Genomic DNA, 22,601 nt, shown 5'->3' on the forward strand with positions numbered 1-22,601 from the left:
ATATAGTGTTTCAGTCATAGAAAGATCAACTTAATGTAAGCTAGGTCCATTCAAAAGTATGATGTTCACCTGCCCTTTAAAATCTACTTCTACCAAACTTTTGGTCACCTGAAATTTTTTAAAATGTGACTCAATGCTTTTTTTTAAGGAGCACTCTTGTGAGGTGCCTCAAGATGCTTTACTGTGTTAAAGATTTTGTACAATGGTAAATTGTCATGAGGGCAAGAAAGGCAAAAACAGCTATTGGCATTATCTTTGTTTTTGTACGCAGCCAATGAAGGTTAAAGATGTCATCACCTAGCACAGTATTGGATTTAGCATTCTCTATCATCATTCTGAAACAATCCATGCAGTACTGCAGCAAGCAGTATCCTCAACAGCACAGGCAAGAACACAACCATGCACATTGTCAGTGACTGCAAATGGTGATGACACGTAAAGCTGGCCTGTTACTCAGGCCAACATGCCAGGGGAAACTACTAGACAATATTCATAGTTCTGCCAGGCCATTTGTCCTCTAGAAGTAAATCCTGCAGTGTATCATGATTCACTAATTCAAAAATTTTAGCACACATTGTATAGAAATTCTGCCTCCCCTACATTTTCCTGGATTTTAAGGCTGAAAAAAAGGATGTTCTGTGGCCAACCCAAAAGCCATATGGTCTTTCTGGATTAAAATTTTCTGTTTGTTGTTCTTTTAGTTGGCAGAAAATGATGTGGGCATGAATTTTACCTGCTAGAGATTCAGAAGTGAAATTCCCAGTGCTGGTGGTAGCGGTAGCAACAGCAATCACATTTGTGCTTGTACAGTTATACAGCATCTTTGAGATCTTGCACATTTTTGCATTCCCAGATTTTGTTGTAGAGGGCAAGGAATCTCGTACTAAGCTTGTGGTCCCATGGAGATTGTGGATCTGTGCAGGGATATCATTCAAACCAATTACTTGCTTGATTGCAAATTGGACTTTAGCATTGGTAGTTGGGGTGGGAGGCTGGCCTTGCTAAAGTACATATTGAATGTCAGTTAGTGTGTCAGAAAACACTGCAGAGGGACAGCTGAAGATTTAGTTGAAGTCGCTATATCGATGTTCCCATGATTTCTGTTTGGTCAGTTAAGCATGTTAGTGCCATCTTCACTCTGAATGGGACTGTATCTCTTGTTTTTTGCTCCATGCACAATCTGTAGATTACTGAAGAAGCATATTGTGTTCCTTTTGGTCAGTGGCTCATTGCAGTACCTCATTTATCTTTCATTGCATTTCCCTCACCGAATGGAAGCTTAAGTTTGAACTAGCTGCCTTAATTGTTAATGTGCAGTTTTCTCCACCATGAATCTAGAAGTGGTGGGCAACATGCACAGAAGCCCAAAAACAGTGATTTTTGCCTTTCTTGTCATCAAAATAAGCAACAGTTTGATTTGAAGGCTCCTGACAGTGGACTTTTGCACTTCTTAGCTGACAAAAAAGAAAACTTGTTTTCTTCATATCTTAACTCCTGTATCCAAGCAAGGAAGTCACAACTGAAACAAGAATAGAAGACACTGAAAACTCAACAGGTCTGTCAGCATCTGAAACAATTAACATTCTGAGTCCATAAAGTTTTCATCAGAAGTGAAAGAAGGGAGAATGAGTTAGAGCGATAGAAGCTGTCACAAAAAGTAGCAGCTTTAAGAACAAATGACAGATGGCCTGGCTTGAGAGGGGATGTTTTGCATTGAACTTGGCATATTTGGGTCTCAGTCAAAAGCACTGGCCTTTATTTGATTGATTTGATTTATTATTGTCACGTGTATTGGGATACAGTGAAAAGTATTGTTTCTTGTGAGCTATACAGCCAAAACAGACCATTCATGGAGTACATTGAGGAGAAGGAATGGATAGGATAGAACAAAGAACATCCCAGCACGGGAAACAGGCCCTTCGGCCCAACGAGCCCATGCTGCCGCATCTTCCCACACCTACCCCGCCCTGTGTGTATGTGAGTGGAACCCCTGGTGTAGCCAGATTCAGGGGAGGATAGTGTCAATTTGGTACACCAATCAGCCTAAGAGCACATCTTTGGGGTGTGGGAGGAAACCGGAGCGCCGGGAGGAAACCCACGCAACCACAGGGAGAATGCGCAAACTCCCACAGACACAGGCCCAAATCCGTGTATCTGCACAGCTAGCAGTGCTAGTCACTGAGCTGTTGCGGTGCCCATCTGCTGGTCCAGGATTAAGCATACACAACGACACGAAGTACTAGGCCACTCCCGGAACCTCCAAGAGCAGCCCACGCACGACCCACCATGTGCATGCCCCTCGTTTGACAACAAGGTGGACCGACCCTGCGGAATAAAAAGACAGTACGTTAACATATAAAACTTCGGAAATGCAGAATATAGTGTTAGATTTACCGATAGGGTGATAAGAAAGATAGGACCATTCAAAAATCTGATGGGAGCAGGAAAGAAGCTGTTCTTGAGTTGGTTGATCCATGTTTTCAGACTTTTGTATCTTTTTCCTGATGGAAGAAGGTGGAAGAGATTATGCCCGAGGTGCGTGGGATCCTTGATTATGCTGGCTGCTTTCCTGAGACAGCAGGAAGTATAGACAGAGTCAATAGGTGGAAGACTGGTATGTGTGATAGACTGGGCCACATTCGCATCTTTGTAGTTAACTTTGCTGCAATAGTAACAACAACACTGTGAGCACTTGTCATTATTCCAGACTAAATCTCAGAGCAACTTTGTGTGTCCACATGTGTGCAATTAAACATGGAATTCTAAATGTTGCTGCCAGAGCTCCCCTGCTCCTCCACAGGGTGTACTATTGCATTTCTCTTGCATCAACTTGTGCTACTTGCTTACAAGTTCTGCACTGAAGATGGGTTATTGTCAGGAAAAATCATGATAATTTGAAAATTTAAGGAAATCCACAAATTTGCAATGTGCTGGTTATATGTTTTTAAAACCTATTCAAAAATGGAAGCTGTTTAATTATAGGGACAGTTTGTTTGGATTAATGGAACTAGTGCTTTTGATGGATGAGCCTTGCAACACTGTAAATAGATTTTTACCTAAAAGAAGTTGGTAACAATGGAAAATAGAGCATCAAGGATTTGAGTAAGATGTTAGAGGTTCAAAGGAGGAGAAAAGGCGTGAACTTTGCAATTACATTCTAAAAGGTGGACTCATGAAATTAGGGTAATTGAGTTTGATTTCTGAAGAGATTAGTTTTAGATAAGATGATCAGTAGGGAAAATCTGAAGTCATTTAACCTATGCAAGATTAGCTGTTTTGAGATATCAGTTCACAGCAAGATGCCTCTGTGGAAAAGCCTGTTGGAACAATCAGTTGTTCTGTCCTACGTTAGAAGCAAACTTGAAAGATATAACTGCCTGTTGTGGTAACTATTACTGGATTTTGCTTATAGTTTTTAAAAATCTATAGGATTGGTCCTGAAGTTAGGGAACTAGAGTTGTTTGGAACTGGGTAAATTTAGTGATATCGTGTATAGCAGTTGAGTTAATTAAGTGTATTTCTAGTTGACTTTATTGCTGGTTATTTCATTATTTAATAAACATTTATTTAAAATCATCACAAATGATGTCTGGGACATCATTCTCTCATTTTCGAATTTTTTCTCACATTATATCAAATTGCAAAATACAATTGAGGGAAGCTGTTTCATGTTTCTCATCTGAGATTTGTAATACCCTGGCATCCACCATCAGGTGTGCTTTTAAAATTATAAAAATGAGGGCAAGTGCATTTAGAAGTGATATTGTAATATTATAATAAGTGATAATTACTGCTGAGTAAACTCTGACCCCCAAAAATTTATTTTTGCAAGTGTGAAGTCATATTCCCAGAAAAGAGAATTAATGCTGCAGTTTTTTTTAAAAAAGGTTTCCTATTTTATCTCTCTCCCTTACTCCAGTTGTGCATATACCAATCTCTGTTTCACTATTTGTACATGATTTAAATATAAGTTATATTCCTTGTATTTTGTTTTGTGGCTGGCAGTATGCTTAAGTAAAGATACTTCAATCCGATTGGTTGAAGGACCTTGCCGTTACTTGTACGGTTTGTGATGCCCCAGTGACTGTGTGGAGTTTGCACGTTCTTCACATGTCTGCATGGGTTTCCTCCCACAGTCCAAAGATGTGTACGTTAGGTGGATTATCCTTGGTAAAGGTGTGGGATTACAGGGATAGGACGGAGGGGAGGGCCCGAGTGGGATACTATTTTGGAGAGTTAGTGCAGGCTGGCTGGGTCGAATGGTCTCTTTTGCACTGTAGGGGTTTTAAATTGAGATCCTTTCACAGTTACAAAAGTTATTTCCTAGCATTGAATTTCAGGTGAAAAGGTAGATGCAAATCTTGAAATGAGGTGTTTGACTGTTAAATAAATTACTGGCACTAAGATATTTACTGACATGTTTGTGTACCTGCACAGCTATTGGCTAAACATTCCCATTTTGTCTTTGTAGAATCAAACGTTTGTTACTCTACAGTATAATAATTTGATATTACGAATGTTTCTGCACAGGATGGCAGCCACGCTGGTTTGTTCTTGCTGGTGGAATTTTGTCTTATTATGATTCACGAGAGGACACATGGAAGGGCTGCAAAGGCAGCATTAGGATGGCAGTGTGTGAAATACAAGGTAAGGTATTGGATCACATCATCTCTGATCTTTAACTTTCACCTTTAACTTTCTTTTCCTTAATGCTGTTTTGGAATTGTTGGAAAATCTGATTAGGTGGGACATGCACTTCAGGTAAAAGGGGGAAAATTCAAAGGTGATGTGAGGGGCAGGTTTTTTTTGAGTGGCAAGTGTCTGGAACATGGTGCAGGCAGAGATGTTAGGGGCTTTTAGATAAGTACCTGAATATGCGAGGAATAGAAGGATATGGACCAAGGGCAGTCAGAGAGAATTAGTTTTATTTGGCATCATGTTTGGCACAATATGAACCAAAGAGCCTGTTTCTGAGCTGTATTGTATGATAGTAAATGACATCTTAGTAAATGTTAAGATAAAGTAGTGTTGTCAAATTCATTTGGTTTGTGCTTATAGGAAAGAAAAGGAACTCTTAATTAAAAATTAATGCATCAATCCCACTTGCAGTTAATGGTCTCACTTGATGGAAATTATAAACTAAAGATATCACATTTAAGCCTGATGGCAATTTAAATTACCAGTGCAGAAGAGGCCATTTGGCCCATCGAGTCTGCACTGACTGTCTGACAGAGTATTTTAGCTAGGTCTGGAGGAAACCCACGCAGAATGTGCAAACAGTCACTTAAGGCCAGAGTTGAACCCAGGCCTTTGGAGCTGTGAAGCAGCAGTGCTAACCATTGTGCCACTGTGTCATCCCACATTAAATGTATACAGATAGCAATGGATTGTACTGAATGAAGGGACTGCAGTTTTGATCAAGGAAGCTGTTTTGAAGTGGCTGTATGTATAAAGATTGAATTCTGATTAAGATTATAGTGGAAAAATTTTTATTTTCATTGTATTGGTTCTGAGAAGGTACTATTGTTTTCAAACATTTGTATGAAATGTAACAAGTGACAAATCCATCTTCAAACAAACTTCTAGGGGCTTTTTTAATTTGATGGGAAGTGTTATTTTATCAGCAGGATGATCAGCCTCTTTTAGAGAGGTTATCTTTTTAGGTGCAAATTTTATTTAATTTTGGAAATGCCCAGTAGAACACTAGACATCTAAGAAAATTTTGATTAGATAGAATTACTTGCTTTTCTCTTTCTGATGTTGTTTCATCAATGTTGTCAGAAGTGTATGTTTTTCTTGGTAAGTGCTGTCCATGTTGAATACTTTAAGCAACAGCTATATTTAATTTTCTTTGTTTAGTTTTGGTGCCCCACTTCATGATGTATTTTCAGCAGCAAGTTTGCAATTTATCTGAATAACATGACCTTATCAGATCAAGTAATGGAAATCCTATGATGTTTTATTACAAACCTTGTTTTGGTTTGTTACCATGATGTAGTCAGACCTCTGCACATTTCTGTTTGGATGAAACACAGGAAGGAAACCCCAGTTAGAAACTAAAATTTGAAAACATACCTTTTGTATGGAAACATCACCACTTGTAATTTTACTCCATATCGCACACCATCCTGACTTGGGAATAAATCACAGTTCCCCCGTCATTGCTGGGTCAAAAACCTAGAACCTACTTCCTAACAGCAGTGTGGATATATCTTCACCACTGCTTTTAATGATTTTTATGTATCTTTGTCTTCAGATTCCTCTGTTCCTGTTCCTATAACCACCTTAACCACTTAATTTCTCCCTCAATGTCCACAAAATCAAGGAGATAGCTATTGACTTCAGGAAGTGTAGTGGAGGACACGCCCTTGTCTACATCAATGGGGACGATATGGAAATGGTTGAGAACTTCAAGTTCCTGGGTGTTCAGATCACCAACAACCTAACCTGGCCCCTCCATGCTAACACTATAGTTAAGAAAGTCTACCAGTGCCTCTACTTTCTCAGGAGGCTAAGGAAATTTGGCATGTCTGCTACGACTCTCAACAACTTTTACAGATGCACCCCTAGAAAGCATTCTTTCTGGTCATATCACAGCTTGGTATGGCTTCTGCTGTGACCAAGGCCACAAGAAACTACAAGCCCAGTCCATCACTCAAACCAGCCTTCCATCTATTAAAACAGCCTATACTTTCCCCTGCCTCAAAAAAACAGCTAGCATAATCAAGGACCCCACGCATCCTGGACATTCTCTCTCCCATCTTTCATCGGCAAAAAGGTACAAAAGGCTGAAAACGTGTACCAACCAATTCAAGAACAGTGTCTTCCCTGCTGCCATCAGGCTTTTGAATGGATCTACCTTGAATTAAGTTGATCTTTACATTCTAGTTATGACTGTAACACTACATTCTGTACACTCTCCTTTCCTTCTCTATGTACAGCATGCTTTGTCTGTATAGCAAGCAAGAAACATTATTTTTCACTGTATACTAATGCAATAATGAATCAAATCATAGTAAAACCAACGTGCTATCCATTCTGCTACTTGTCTCCTAACTTCACATTCTCTATGATCTTACCATGCAATACATTTATCAAAGGCCTTTTGTAAATCCAAATATATTACATCTTGAGGCAAACATTTAAATTATACTTAAATATTGGACCTCTAGAGGTTTGTCTTTAAGCCACAAAGTTCAGGATTGACACCAGGCTGGACTGTTGCCCTAAATCTCATAGTTCTGACAGTTTTAAAAACAGCTGTCATTCCTGTAGCCAGGGAACCATTATTAAACACAGGCACCTTGACACAATAGTTCAGAAACCTCAACATATTGAAGTCATCCTGCAATTATAATCTGATTAGAGACTAGGGATGGTAGAGTTCATTATTAGCTGTCAGAATTTTACTGTACTTGGAGAAAGAGAACAATCCACTGCCACAACAAAATTAACTGAAGGAACCAGAACAACCTGTTTTTCTGGCAGTCATAGATCTAATATTGCAAAACATTCATTTCCACATTTTTGCCATGCTGTGATGAGATACCAAACTAGCGACATACATTTTAGTTAGGAGTAAACTATCCCATTCCTATCATCTGTTGGTACGTTATCCAGCACATTAACAAAAATATGAGAACACCAATGAAAGCAAATTTGATTTCCCTACCTGAAGAATGTTAATCCTAGTGCCAGGTTTTTGTGATTAACTCCATATTATGCTCTTTGTGGCCAAAGTGAAGTGATTGTCTACTGTGTGTTGGCAAAACCTATTGAGAATAAATTTAAGCTTTTTTTCAAATTTTTGTTTGGGCTACAGGAAATGCTTGTCAGGCTATATTTATTTACCATCCTTCATTGTCATGATAAGTTTTTTTAAAATTTAAATTGGTGCAGTCATATATGAACATACAAATTGAGAGCAGTGTAGGCCATTCAGCCATTTAAGCCTGCTCTGCCGTTCAGTAAGATTATGGTTGATTTGATTGTGGTCTCAACGCCATTATCCTGCCAACCTCAGTCCAAGTTCAAATGATCTAATGTAATTTGTTTGTGAACAATAGTGATCCCAGCACCAATTCTTTTGGAATACAATCCCTCACTTCTTGTCTGTTGAAGTAGTTGTCCTTAACTCTTACTGTCTTAAAGCCAGTTCACTATCCATTCTGCTACTTGTCCCCTAACTCTACATGCTCTATTCTCTTACTCTGCAATACATTTGTCAAAGGCTGTTTGCAAATCCAAATGTATTACATCTTGAGATAAACAGTCCCTGTGCAATATTGTCCTAGCAGTAGTGTTCGGTAGGGAATTCTTGGCTATGGACTAAATGATGATGAAAGAATTGTGAAATACCATTATTTAATCACATAATTGACTTGTCAGTAAAATTTCTGTCAATGGAATGAAAAGACTATTGATGACATGCATATACTTTGGCTAACAGAGGAAATGCTGGAAAATCTCAGGTCTGGCAGCAATTGTAAGGAGAGAAAAGAGCTGATGTTTCGAATCCAGATGACCCTTTGTCAAAGCTAAAAGGCATAGAAAGTGGGAGATATTTATATTATAGGGTGAGGGAATGAGTCACAAAAACAACGGGAAAGGCTGCTAATGGCAGTCCATGGGGTGAATAAAAGGTGTGAATGGCCAAACAGCAGAGAAGCTAAAATCAGAGGGTAAGTTATGACAGATGACGATGTAGGGGGAGAGGGGAGTTGGGTAGGAGAGAGGTGGGGGGAAAGAAAAAAATAAAGACAATCAAGAGTAAAAGATAGAGAACAGTTAAAAAAAATTAAATAAAATTAAAACAAAGGGTTGAGGTGGGGTAGAGCTAATCATCTTAAGTAGTTGAATTCGATGTTGAGATCGGAAGGCTGTAACATGCCTAGCCAAAAGATGAGATGCTGTTCCCCCAGTTTGCATTGAGCTTCATTGGAATATTGCAGTAAGCCAAGGACAGATGTGTGGACATGAGAGCAGGATCATGTGTTAAAATAGCAAGCAACTGGAAGGTCAGGTTTCTGATTGCACACAGACTGAAGGCGCTCAGCAAAATGATCACCAGGTCTACGCTTGGCCTCTCCGATATAGAGAAGACCACACTGGGAGCAGCGAATGCAATACACCCAATTGAAAGAGGTGCAAGTGAATTGCTGCTTAACCTGGAATGAGTATTTTAGACCTTGGATGGCCCAGGAATGTCTATACTGAAGAAGTACTGCTTTTCTCTTCGACAGGATTTCCGTATGTCTCTTTCCCCCTCCCCAACCATCCACCTTCACTGCTTTCCATTTCTCTTAGTGTTCTCTTCATATCCCATTATCAGTATCCACTCTTTCTACAATCTATTATGTTCAGAATCAGTGAGTCATTGACTGGGCTGGCAAGTCTTTAAAATGCTCTTGGATATGACACAATTAACAAAGCAGATTTGAAAATCTCCTCTGGGGGGAGGGGGGAATGGCTCATCTTTCAATCAAAATCAATTATACATGGTCACAAGTAGGCTTACATTAACACTGCGATGAAGTTACTCTGAAAATCCCCTATTTAACTCATTGCAAAAGGTGGATTTAGTTAAAATCCTGTTTAATTCTTTAAACTTGAGGTAGATCAGAAATTGAAGACCTTATGCAGGTTTTTTTCTTTATAGAAGCAGAAGTAATAGCCAGATATTTCAAATTATTTTGCTCAAGTTTTTCTTTGATATGTGTGTGGCAAACCTTGCATTAGTTATTTCTTCTGTTTAGTTACGTATTAATGGGTATACTTTTTTCTCCCCTATCCCCTTCTGTCAGGGTTATTATAATCAGTTTCTTTCACTTGCAGTGCATACTAGTGACAGCACAAGAATGGAACTGATCATCCCAGGAGAACAACACTTCTACCTGAAGGCTGTCAATGCTGCTGAGAGACAAAGGTGGCTTGTTGCCTTGGGGTCATCAAAGGCTTGCCTGACAGACAGTCGGACAGAGAAGGAGAAAGGTAAGTTCTTTCCATTCTTGGGACAGAACTACCATTTTTATCTTTCTTTAAAGTGTAATTTGCACCAAAACAATTTGCTTTTTTAATTTTTTTTCTTCCATCCTTAAAATTACAAAGCCAATGCGCAGAGTGGACTGGGCAGTCCAAACCCATTCCTTGCTTGCTCCAAATGTCAAATTCAAAATCCAATTGAAACCAGTTCATGGTTCCCCACAAGAGAGACAAACAAGATCCGAGCTTATAGATAAGGGACTGCACCCCATCTTAGGCTTGATCCAATGCTTGATCTTATCCGAAAAGTCAAGAGATTTTCTAAACAAATGGCATGGTGTAGCCAGGTTACCACCCTGAACATGGGTAATTTGGCTAAATATAATTTTGAGATATTTGTGGTAGTACCTTTTTGAAGTCCCCCCTGTTCTTGACACATTGATTTTGAGTTCAGTAGTCCTGTGCCACCTCAATGTCTGACTCTGTTCTTTGACCCCAATCTACACATGCCCCTCAAATGTTAATTCAACGTTAAGGCAAGAACAGAAGTTCAAAGAAGAAAAGACTTGCACTTGTATAGTGCTTTTCATAACCACTGTGTGTCTGAAATTTTTTTTACCGGCAATTAAGTACTTTTGAAGTGTAGTGACTGTTGTAATGTAGGAAATATGGCAACGAATTTGTGCACAGCAAGCTCCTACAACTTGTCAATATTTGTTTGACGTCGGCGGTAGGGAAATTAATGGAAAAAATACTTAGGATTTAAGGGTGAGGGGGGAGAGGTATAATTTGGATGTGAGAGGAAGGTTCTTTATGCAGAGAGTCATGGGGGTATGGAACGCGCTACCGAGTAGGGTGGTGGAGGCAGGAACGTTGGACTCGTTTAAGGTTCAATTAGACAGACACATGAGCGAAACGAGGATGGAGGGTTATAGTAGGGGCTATTAAATAAGGTCAGAGCCTTGGGAGACACCGGAAATGCAGACTTGTAAGTTAACGTTTTTGTCTTTTTATTCCGTAGGTGGAGGTCCACCTCGTTGTCAAACGAGGGGCATGCACACGGTGGGTCGTGCGTGGGCTGCTCTTGGAGGTTCCGGGAGTGGCCTAGTACTTCGTGTCGGTGTGTGTGCTTGATCCTGGACCAGTAGACGGGCGCCGCAACAGCTCGGTGACTAGCACTGCTAGCTGTGCAGATACATGGATTTGGGCCTGCGTCTGTGGGAGTTTGCGCATTCTCCCTGTGGTTGCGTGGGTTTCCTCCGGGCGCTCCGGTTTCCTCCCACACCCCAAAGATGTGCTCTTAGGCTGATTGGTTTACCAAATTGACACTATTCTCCCCTGAATCTGGCTAAGTTAGGGGTTCCATTCGTAGACACGCAGGGTAGAATAGGTGTAGGGTGATGCGGCGGCGCGGGCTCGTTGGGCCGAAGGGCCTGTTTCCCGTGCTGGGTTGTTCTTTGTTCTTATTTCCATATGCAAAATTCATGCTCTCATTTACTGTCATAAATTCTTGGAGAGCTTAGTATAAAGACGACTTCACCTTAGCATTCACAACCTCTGATTTTAAAATCTTTCGTGGGATGAAGATATCACTAGGTAGAGCAGCATTTATTTACCCATCCCTAGTTGCTCTTGGGAGGGTGGTGGTGAGCCATCTTCTTGAATACTGCAGTTCGTATATTCAGTATTATGAGAGCAGGGGTTCCAGGATTTTGACCTAGCAACAGTGAAGCAATGGTGTTACAAGTCAGGATGGCGTGTGGCTTGGAGAGGAACCTGCAGATGCTGGTGCTCCCATGTATCTACCTCCCTTGCCTTTCCTGATGGCAATGATTTGAATAAAATTGTGCTCTGGAGAAAACTTGTTCCTTGTAGCTGATTCAAGTTTGTCCTCCTGGCTATTGTATTTGAGTTAGTGACAAACTCTACCCAAAGTTGTTTTTTTTTAAGATCTATTTTTAATCTAGCTGCAAAGTTTCATCTCAAAAACATGTAGCTTTATTGTATATGTCCCCTTGTATTTCTGTTGTACCACAATGAATTTTCAGGATTAATCACTCTAAAGTGGAGATATAATTAATGCTACGTGTGTCATGATTAGAGCATATTATGAAGCCTACGTATTCCGCAGTCAAAGATTTTTTCAGCAAGTTTTCTGTTCTGCCAATTTGACCTGGACTTCGGAGACACATGCATAATGTATGAATTGTACTGAGCAGTTTAAATTGAGAAGATCTTTTGCTTTCAGATAGGTCAAAAAGCAGGCAATTGGCCTTCATATGCAATATCCCTGTTAAGTTTGCTCACAAATGAAGCTTGCACACTGAGTGAAGAGGGGATTGAGTTGAACTCTGATATCCCCCTGTGGGTGCCAATAGTATCTTAGCTGGCCAATTCTGAATAAAGACCTGAAAGATTGCTATGATTTTGAAACCAGACTGTGTAAGATTTGTGGTCTTTTGCAGAGGCAAGAATTGAAATTAAACTCATCTTTGGGAAATTCACTTATCTATTTGCATTTACATTAAAACTATTTCACTTGCAAAAATTACAGTGAAATATAAGGCTATCAGAACACAAACCAGTAGGCTTATAGAAAGTTGGGGGGGAAAGCAACTAATTTTTGTTTTCTCTTTCTATTTTTTAAAGAAATAAATGAAAACACGGAATCCCTGAAAAAGAAGGTTTCTGAATTGAGATTGTACTGTGATCTTCTCCTCCACCAAGTGAATAGTCTAAAAGAAAATGCACAATCTAATCAGTCTAACCCAACTGATTTGGAGGTATATATTCATTATTTGCCACTGCATTGCATCTGTTGCTCAATAGATATGTTCATTGCTACTAATGACCTTCTAATCTATGTAGTGCATTGAAGGCAAATAATTTTTCTGGGCAATTATCCAGGTTGATATAATGGGATGTTCTATAAATCAATGGGAACAAAACATAGCAGTAGAATTTGATTAAGTGCAATTTAAAAAACAAGGCCACCAGCTATTCTGGCCATCAGAGAAAAGTACTCTCTTTAATTATTTTGGGGGATGTGGACATTGCTGGCAAGGTCAGCATTTATTGCCCAACCCTAATTGCTTGTGAGCTGAGTGGCTTGCCACACCATTTTAGAGAGTAGTTAAAATCTATTTCTGTGGGTCTGGAGTCACATGTAGGCCATTCCAAATGAGGGTGGCAGATTCCCTTCCCTAAAAGATATTAGTGAATCAGATGGGTGTAACCTGAGACCGTAGAAATAAACAAGCTGCAGCATGCTGGCAGCCCATTCAGACCAACCAATACCTGTTGTCATTTGCCCTCCAGTTAAACAAATAGTTCTAACTGTGTTTACCTACCCTGTTCTGACATCATTTGATCCCTTTTCCGAAATTCACACATTTAACCTAATATTGAATGACAAGAAAGCGTTTGCGTCTTTCCTGACTTTGAGACACCCCAAAGTGTTTCACAGCTGAGGAAGTATTTTAAAACCATAGACACTGTTGTAACTTGGAGAATTTGCAGAGAGAGGTGCACAATCAGCAATGAATTGAATGACCTAGATCATCTGTTTTGGTGACATTTATTGGGGGTTAACATTGGTTAGAACTCCTTTTGTTCTTCTTCAAATAGTACAATGGGATCTTCCACTGATAGGGCTGTTTAATATTTCATCTGAAAGATGACACCTTAGTCCACAGCCCACCCAATACAGTGCTCTTTGTGAAGCTGGAACCCATGGCCTGCTAAATTATTGTTCTGTTTTGCAATTTGGGTGTAAGCTGAAGATTTACTTCTGGTTGTTTGGCTTCCTTTTATGTAAAGTGCCTGACCAGGTCAAACCCATGTCCCACTATTTAATTGGCTGCATTTTTCTATATATTCATTTTAAGTCAATATAGTTTTGAATCAGTGGGTGTACCATAGCAGATAACGTTCACTCTTTGGTGAAGGAGGAGAAAATGCCATTGAATAACTCCTTTAAATGATAATGGTGTCAGGGGGACTAGCAGGGTAAATACTTGGGGTTGCAGAGATGGGGCCTGGGTGGGATTGTTGTCGGTCCAGGCTTTATGGACTGAATGGCCTCCTCCTCTAGGGATTCTATGAAAATTAAAGCATCACTGAGACAGTGTAGCTGGTTCAATATTGATTGTTGGATAGCTCAGGAAAGTGGAAAACCCCAGGTATCAATTTGGTCAGGAAAATGAAGTTAATAGATTACAAAATGTTTTGAAGAAAGGTAAGAAAAAAAATTTCCATTAAACTAATTGTAAAATCTTAAAATATTATGAAGGTGGGAATTTCAAACAATTGTGAAATAAGATGAATTGGCTAACAAGTTAGAATATGGTCGCTGTGAATGTGTACTGAGTTAAATTATTTTCTAGCTTTACTTCTATGCATTCAGTGGAGGTTGGGTCAGATTTCGAGGATCAAGTGAAAATGTTTGTGTTTTGTTTAAACAAATGTCATTTTAGTTCTCAAATGACTGTCAAAATTTCTCTGCTCAATTGAAGACTTAGTGACTTTCTCTGAGAATGAACAGAAATGACTTGTTGGTCACCCAGAGGCAAAACGTTCTTACATAGCACCAAAAACGTAACACTGAAGGACAGTGAGAAATTATTAATAGCCTAGAAGTCACTGGCAACACCAGGCACATCAGCTGAAGTTATAGTCATGTCACTAAGGGCAGATACAAGTGACTGGCACAGAATTGTTGGCCATGAGATAAGAAAATATATATATGAAAAACATCTGCACTGACAGCAAAACTGTTGCGAAAGGAAACCTGAGTTAACAATAGGAGCTGTATGAATGGGACCATTTGCATTTCCACACAATAGACAATGAAAGCTAACAGCTGTTTGTTTGTTTTCCAACCGTGAAAGAAAGCATTTATACCGAGTTTCTGTTAATACTGAATTTGAGGTTTGAATGGTGTTACGGCCAGCATGAGGAATGTGCGGTTTATCCAACTCCATATGCCGGTTACACCATTAGTGTGAATGTTTAATTCGTTCACCAGAATGGCTAATTGTTTATGTTTGCTACTATTAGACCCAGAATACAAGAGACTTTAACCAAGCTTCCTTCGATAAAGTCAGAATGATTGATTTAATAATAGATAAAACTTTGCTTAAAAATTGCAAGAACTGGCTAACCCACGGTTTGTAAATTTTTGAGGTGTAATTATATCACATTTGAAGTACCCCAGCTTACATACACAACAAACAAATAGGTTGTCTGTAGAGACTGGCTGCTAAAGAAAAACTTTCTGGAAAGGCTAAAGTTAGCAGGGTCGCCAGTGTCTGGAGGCTGTCCCCAACAAGGGTTTAGTGTGGAGGAGAATAGAACCAGATGAATCCTTGGGCTTTCCCTCTCGTTTCAGCCTCTCTGGTTTCCAAATATAGGCAAGTTCCGCTGAGATGAGGATTCCTAGTTGGATACTGATAACCACACTGTGTTTTAGGCAAGGCACAGAGAATGCGAATTGGCAGCTTCCCCTTCTCTGTTTACTCTGAACTGAACCTTAAAAAAAATGTTCAAAACATAATCCCCATCTTCCTGAGATGATTTCCAGTAAAACACCAAGGCTGCTGCCTTTTAAAACTTTTTTTTCCCCCAACCATTAAAGTAATTATAATTTAAATGAGCAAAATAGCCCTCCTCATGAAGTGCCATGCTGGTCATTTAGTTGAAATCATGTGATTTCTTAGACTGAGAGCTAGCATGCCTTTTCCAAAGTGAACTTATGACTTTTTTAAAAAAATCCAGTTTTGTTCCCAAATTCAAAATTCAATGTCTTTCCAAATTTTCAAAAAAAATAGTTTTTGAACACTTGGTTTCTCAACATGGTCAGGACTTGTGCACAAGGTAGAACAAACAGCAATCTTATCTGTTTAAAATAGAAAGGTGGCTGGATTTTACACTTGCCTGATGACTGGTTTAAAAGTGGGACGGGGGCAGTGGAATTCACTTAAGTTCCTCATCCTGCTACTGCCAGTAATTTATCCACAGCGGATGAGGCTTATGATGTGTGTGAAGCCTGGCAAGTTTAGCTGGACAAGCTAATGATAGGCAAGGAGAATGGACTTCTATTGTGGGCCTTAAAGCAATTAAAGATGCTTGTTGGGTGATTTGCCCACTATACAGCTCCAGTCCCCTTATTTTTTAGTCCAGGCTGGGTGGGGGGGACAAGAACACAGTGCCCTGTAAAACCCAACCCCTCATATAGACAAGTGAGCCTTACTTCTGTTGTGGGCAAAGTTTTGGAAAGAATAAGAACATAAGAAATAGGAGCAGGAGTAGGCCATCTAGCCCGTCGAGCCTGCCCCGCCATTCAGTAAGATCATGGCTGATCTGTCGTGGCTCAGTTCCACTTTCCCGCCCTCTCCCCATAACCCTTAATCCCCTCTCTTATCAAAAACCCATCAACCCGCGTCTTAAAAATATTTAGCGAGGCAGCCTCCACCACTTCAACGGGCAGAGAATTCCAGAGATTCACCACCCTTTGAGTGAAGAAGTTCCTCCTCAACTCCATTCTAAACCGCCCCCCCTTTATCTTGAGGCTGTGCCCCCTAGTCCTACTATCCTTTCTGAGCGGGAAGAGTCTCTCCACCTCTATCCTATCCATCCCATTCATCATCTTATACGTCTCAATGAGATCTCCCCTCATTCTTCTAAACTCTAACGAGTACAAGCCTAGTTTATTCAGCCTCTCCTCATAGCTCAACCCCCTCAACTCCGGCATCAGCCTAGTAAACCTCCTCTGCACTCCCTCCAAGGCCAAAATATCCTTGCGTAAGTACGGCGACCAAAACTGCACACAGTACTCCAGCTGTGGCCTCACCAATGCCCTATACAGCCGCAGCAAGACCTCCCTACTTTTATATTCAATCCCCCTCGCTATGAAGGCCAGCATCCCATTCGCCTTCCTGACCACCTGCTGCACCTGCAAGCTGGGTTTTTGTGACTCATGCACAAGGACCCCGAGGTCCCTCTGCACCGTCTCCTGCTGCAGTTTTTCGCCACGTAAGTAATAATCCTTCCTACCATTATTCCTACCAAAGTGGACCACCTCACACTTGCCAACATTAAATTCCATTTGCCATTTCCTGGCCCATTCGCCCAGCCTATCTAGATCCTTCTGTAGACTCTCCACACCCTCCGCATAATTTGCCATTCCACCAATCTTGGTGTCATCAGCAAATTTCGACACCCTACACTCGGTTCCCTCCTCCAGATCATCTATCTCGGCCTTTTGGCTAAGATCAAGTGTGTAGAATTACAAGGGATAGGATTTATAATCATCCAGAGGGAAATAAATTGATTAGGGATAGTCAACACGGTTTTGTGAAGGGTAGTCGTGCCTCACAAACCTTATCGAGTTTTTTGAAAAGGTGACCAAAGAGGTGGATAAGGGTAAGGCAGTTGATGTGGTGTATGTGGAATTTAGCAAAGCGTTTGATAAGGTTCCCCATGGTAGGCTGGTGCAGAAAATGCAGATGCATGGGATTGAGGGCGATCTAGCAGTTTGGATCAGGAATTGGCTAGCTGATAGAAGACAGAGGGTGGTGGTTGATGGGAAATATTCAACCTGGAGTTCAGTTACAAGTGGTGTACCTCAAGGATCTGTTTTGGGGCCACTGCTGTTTGTCATTTTTATAAATGACCTAGATGAGGGTGTAGAAGGATGGGTTAGTAAATTTGCTGATGACACCAAAGTTGGAGGAGTTGTAGACAGTGAGGAGGGATGTTACAGTTTGCAGAGGGACATAGATAAGCTGCAGAGCTGGGCCGAGAGGTGGCAGTTGGAGTTTAATATGGAAAAGTGTGAGGTGATTCACTTTGGTAAGAATAACAGGACTACAGAATATAGGGCTAATGGAAGGACTCTTAGTAGTGTTGATGAGCAGAGAGATCTCGGGATACATGTGCATAGCTCCCTGAAAGTTGGCACCCAGGTTGATAAGGTTGTTAAGAAGGTGTACGGTGTGTTAGCTTTTATTGGTAGAGGGATTGAATTTTGGAGCTGTGAGGTCATGTTACAACTGTACAAAACTCTGGTGCGGCCGCACTTGGAGTATTGCATACGGTTCTGGTCGCCGCATTATAAGAAAGATGTGGAGGCATTGGAAAGAGTGCAGAGGAGGTTTACCAGGATGTTGCCTGGAATGGTGGGAAGGTCTTATGAGGAAAGGCTGAGGGACTTGAGGTTATTTTCATGGGAGAGAAGAAGGTTACAAGGTAACCTAATTGAGGCATACAAGATGATCAGAAGGATAGATAGGGTGGACAGTGAGAGCCTTTTACCTCGATGGTGATGGCTAACACAAGGGGACGTAGCTTTAAATTAAGGGGTGGTAATTATAGGACGGATGTCAGAGGTAGGTTCTTTACTCAGAGGGTAGTAAGGGCGTGGAATGCCCTGCCTGCAGCAGTTGTGGACGCGCCAACTTTAAGGGCGTTCAAATGGTCAGTGGATAGGCATGTGGATAACATTGCAATAGTTTAGGATAGAGGGTCATTAGATTGGTTCCACTGGTTGGCGCAACATTGAGGGCCGAAGGGCCTGTACTGCGCTGTAATGTTCTGTTCTATGTTCATGTTTATAAAAACTCAGTTTTTCAACTGTGACTGACATTGATAAAAATTCACGATTAAACGCTTCTTTTTAAGTTAATTTAGAGGTAAATTTTAATATTTGATGCTTCTGTTGTTAATAGCTATCTAACTGTAAAATATGGGGTATGTTAGGTTTTTCTTATGGTTTGTTTTGGTTCCTTTTTGTTTTGTGACTGTTGGACATGAAGGCACAACAGATCAATGTACAAAATCTGCTTGTGACCAGCGTCCGAGGTGCCACTAAACTGTTGGCCTTAGCAAAAGATGTATAAACAGAAGCATCAGAGTCTATTTGCTATGGAAGATTCAACAAAGCCTGATCATTACTGCACTTTTATCAGTTGTTCATCTGAACCTCTGCCTCATATTTTGTCTCTTACACTTCAAGCCTGTGCACGTGCTTCTTCTGCCACCTAGCTCAGATGTCGACAAGGATCTCAAAGTTCATGATTATGTACAATAATAGTGGTTGTTAATTGACTAGTAATCCATAAGCCTGAGGCAATTATCTGGTGCTGTGTTCAAACCCCACCCATAGCAGCTAGGAAATTTAAATTGTTAGTTAATTTTGGAACAAAAAATATATTTAAAAAAGTAAGGATCAGTAATGATGACTATGTATCTGCTAAAAATCTGGTTCATTAATATCCTTCAGGAAAGGAAATCTGCCATCATTACCTTGTCTTGCTAACATGACTCCAGACCCACAGCATTGTGGTTGACTTTTAGCTGTCCACTGAAATGGTTCAGCAACACCTTCAGTTGTAACAAACTGCTGTGACATAAAATATAATTGGCACATAGCTTGAGCTGTTCAAGAAGGTGGTTCACCACCAACTCCACGAGGGCAGTTAGGAACAGGCAACAAGCACTGGCCTTACTAACAATGTCTGCATTCTAAGAATGAATCGGAACAAAGACAACAGGGATAATTAGACCAGGGTATGCAGATATTATTTATTACTTATTTGCTGGACTCAGTTTGGATAGAGCTCAGAACAGAAGAACATTAGAAATTGAACAGATGAAAAATGGTCAGAAAGAAATGGTGGCAGTTGTTTATGGGCTCTGAACATTTGTTGTGGCGTAGGGCAGAGTATAACTAAGGAAGTTAAACCTGCATATACTGAGGATTATACAGCTGTCGTTGGGAACTTTGATCTTGTAAGCAAGGCAAACCAAATCTGCAGTATTATGATGGGGAATGAGTTCTGGAATGTGTACAACTGGTGCCCCACAAGGCTCTGTCCTCAGTCCCTTGCTATACTCCTTATATGCATATTATGACTGTGCGACCAAATTCTGCTCCAATTCAATTTTCAAGTTTGCTGATGGCACCACCATAGTGGGTCGGACTTCAAACAATGATGAGATGATGTATAGGAAAGAGAGAATCTGGTGAGTGGTGCGACAACAATAATCTCTCCTTCAATGTTAGTAAAATAAAGGAGCTAGTCATCAACTTCAGGAAGCCCCTATCTTTATCAATGGTGATGAAGTGTTCGAGAGCTTCAAGTCCTAGGTGTCCTGATCACCAGCAGTCTGTCCTCAATCACCAACAACCTGTCCTGATCCCTTCACGTTGATATTATAGTTAAGAAAGCCCACAAAAGCCTATACTTTCTGAGGAGGCTAAAGAAATTCAGCATGTCCGTTACACCTCTCACCAATTTTCACAGATGCACCACAGAAAGCATCCTTTCTGGAAGTATCACAGCTTGGTATGGCTCCTACGTTGTCCTACTATGACAAGAAATTACAAAGGGTTGTGAACGTAGCCCAGTGCATCATGCAAACCAGCCCCCCATCCATTGACTCTGTCTACACTTACTGCTACCTTAGAAAAGCAGCCAGCATAACTAAGGACCCCACAAACCACCGACATACTCTTTCCTCTTGGAAGAAGGTGGGAGAAAAGTCGGAAAGTCTGAGATCACGTACCAGCCAACTCAAGAACACTTCTTCCCTGCTGCCATCAGACTTTTGAATAGAACTTTCTCTATACCCTAGCTATAACTGTAACCCTACATTGTGCACCCTCTCCTTTCTTTCTCCCCTTATGTACTCTGTGAACAATTTGTTTTGTCTTTATAGCACTCAAAAAAAAGAAACCAGTAATTTTCACTGCATCTCAATACATGCGACAATAAATCAAATCAAGTATGTTGAGAACTAACTAGGACACACACGGGCTTGTAATAGATTGAGTATTCAACAGTGACAAATGTTCAATTAATATTGTGATAGTTAAGGGACCTCTAGGGAAGAGTGACCATATTGTGGTAGAATTTTGTATTGATTTTGAAACTGATTTAGTTACACCCAAAACAAGGATTTTAAATGTATGAAGGTGAGTTTACTAAAGGAGATTAGAAAACATATGACGGGCAATTGTAACATTTAAAAAAATTATTAAATAATTTGCAATGCATTTCTGAAGGCACAAAAAGCAATAGAACAAAATAGTCTAACCACAGCTAATAGAGGAGTTAAATATAGTTTTTGATCAAAAGAAGAGGCTTGTATTAATGCAAAGATAAGTCGGAAGCTAAGGATTGGGAGAATGTTAGAATTCAGATAAGATGGACTAATACATTGGTTAGGAAAGAGTAAATTAGAAAGAGGCATAGAAACATTTACAATTTGTTTTCATGTATGTAGAAAGAGATTAGTGAACATAAACATGAGCCCTATTACTGGCACAGACAGCCAAAACTCTAATGATGAGTAGTAAAATGGCAGAGACTTCTTTAAAAAAATACAGTTTTCGGAATTTGGTAGAACATAAACAGGAACAGGAGTAGACCTTTTGGCCCCTCTAGCTTACTCTGTCATTCAATAAGACTGTGACTGACCTGACTCTGGTCTCAACCCTTTCCTGTGTGGCCATCCTCCACCAATTGCACCCTTGACTCTTCTGTAGATTTATGGTTTAAAAAAAAATTCCAGAAATGATGGGGTACCATGAGTTAAGCAAGAGTAAAAAACTTAATTCAGAATAAATAAATACAAAATGCTGGAGGTAGTTGCAGAGATCGTTGATACATTGGTTTTGATGTTTCAGAATCCTTAGATTCTAGAACGGTTCCTAAAGAACAAACATAATTCCTCTAGTTAAGCAGAGGAAGAGAGAAAGCTAGGAACTATAGTACAACCAGGATAGTAGGCAAAATACATATTCTATCATTAAGGCACTTAGAAAATTATTACATGATTAAGCAAGGTCAACACAGATTTATGAAGGGGAAAGTTGATGCAACTTGTAAGATAGATAACCAGTGTTTGTGTATTTAAATTTTCAAAAAGCAGTCAATAAGGTACCACGTAAGAAATTATTAGAATAATTAAGCCTTCTTTTATTGCCCATCCCTAATTGTTCTTGGGGTTGTTGTCATCCTAGTCCTCCCTCAATGTGTGGTGACTGTACTCCTACACCATCGTTAGGTACTTCAGAATTTTGACATCGTGATGATGAAGGAACAGCAATACATTTTCATTGTGAATGGAGGGGGCCATGTATTTGGTGCTTTGTCTTTTCAAATGGTAGGATTTGTAGGTTTGGGAAGTGGTGTTGAAGTCTTGGGCCAGTTGCTGCAGTGCATCTTGCAAGTGGAGTGCCAGTGGTTAGAGTAGTAGTGAATGTTTACTGTAATGGATAGGATACTAAAGAAGCTTAACATGACCCAAAACAAAGCAGTTTTATTGGGGCTGCATTCTTCTAGACAAATGATATTTTCTATAAGACTCCTGTTTTGTGCCTTCTAAGTGGTGGACATGCTTTGGAGAGTAAGGGGATGAATTACTTAATGCTGAATACCCATCTTCTGACCTGCTCTTTTAGTTGTAGTATTTATGTGACTTGTCCAGTTACACTTCTGGTCAAATGAAAATGCCTCACTAAAACTAATTTTAATTTAATCATGATATCAATTCATGCAATATTATAGTGTTTAATGATAGTACTGTAGTATACACTTGTCTAATTTCCTACAGCT

At 40.1% G+C, this 22,601-nt stretch overlaps 1 protein-coding gene across 9 annotated transcripts in view; it reads left to right on the forward strand.

The window, feature by feature from the left end:
* Positions 1 to 22,601, forward strand: part of plekha8 (pleckstrin homology domain containing, family A (phosphoinositide binding specific) member 8) — a 55,470-nt gene that overhangs the window by 3,164 nt on the left and 29,705 nt on the right. For 8 of the 9 annotated variants that reach the window (XM_080206165.1, XM_080206117.1, XM_080206125.1 and 5 more), the window contains 3 exons: positions 4,531 to 4,647; positions 9,835 to 9,990; positions 12,631 to 12,764. In XM_080206165.1, coding sequence (XP_080062291.1) covers positions 4,626 to 4,647; positions 9,835 to 9,990; positions 12,631 to 12,764 — 312 coding nt within the window. In that variant the 5' untranslated portion in view covers positions 4,531 to 4,625. Of the gene's footprint in view, positions 1 to 2,324; positions 2,344 to 4,530; positions 4,648 to 9,834; positions 9,991 to 12,630; positions 12,765 to 22,601 lie in introns of those variants that run through there. The other variant, XM_080206179.1, reaches the window with a different exon arrangement.

This window comes from Carcharhinus amblyrhynchos, chromosome 2 (assembly GCF_965287045.1).
Source record: "Carcharhinus amblyrhynchos chromosome 2, sCarAmb.v2.hapA, whole genome shotgun sequence".
NCBI lineage: Eukaryota > Metazoa > Chordata > Chondrichthyes > Carcharhiniformes > Carcharhinidae > Carcharhinus > Carcharhinus amblyrhynchos.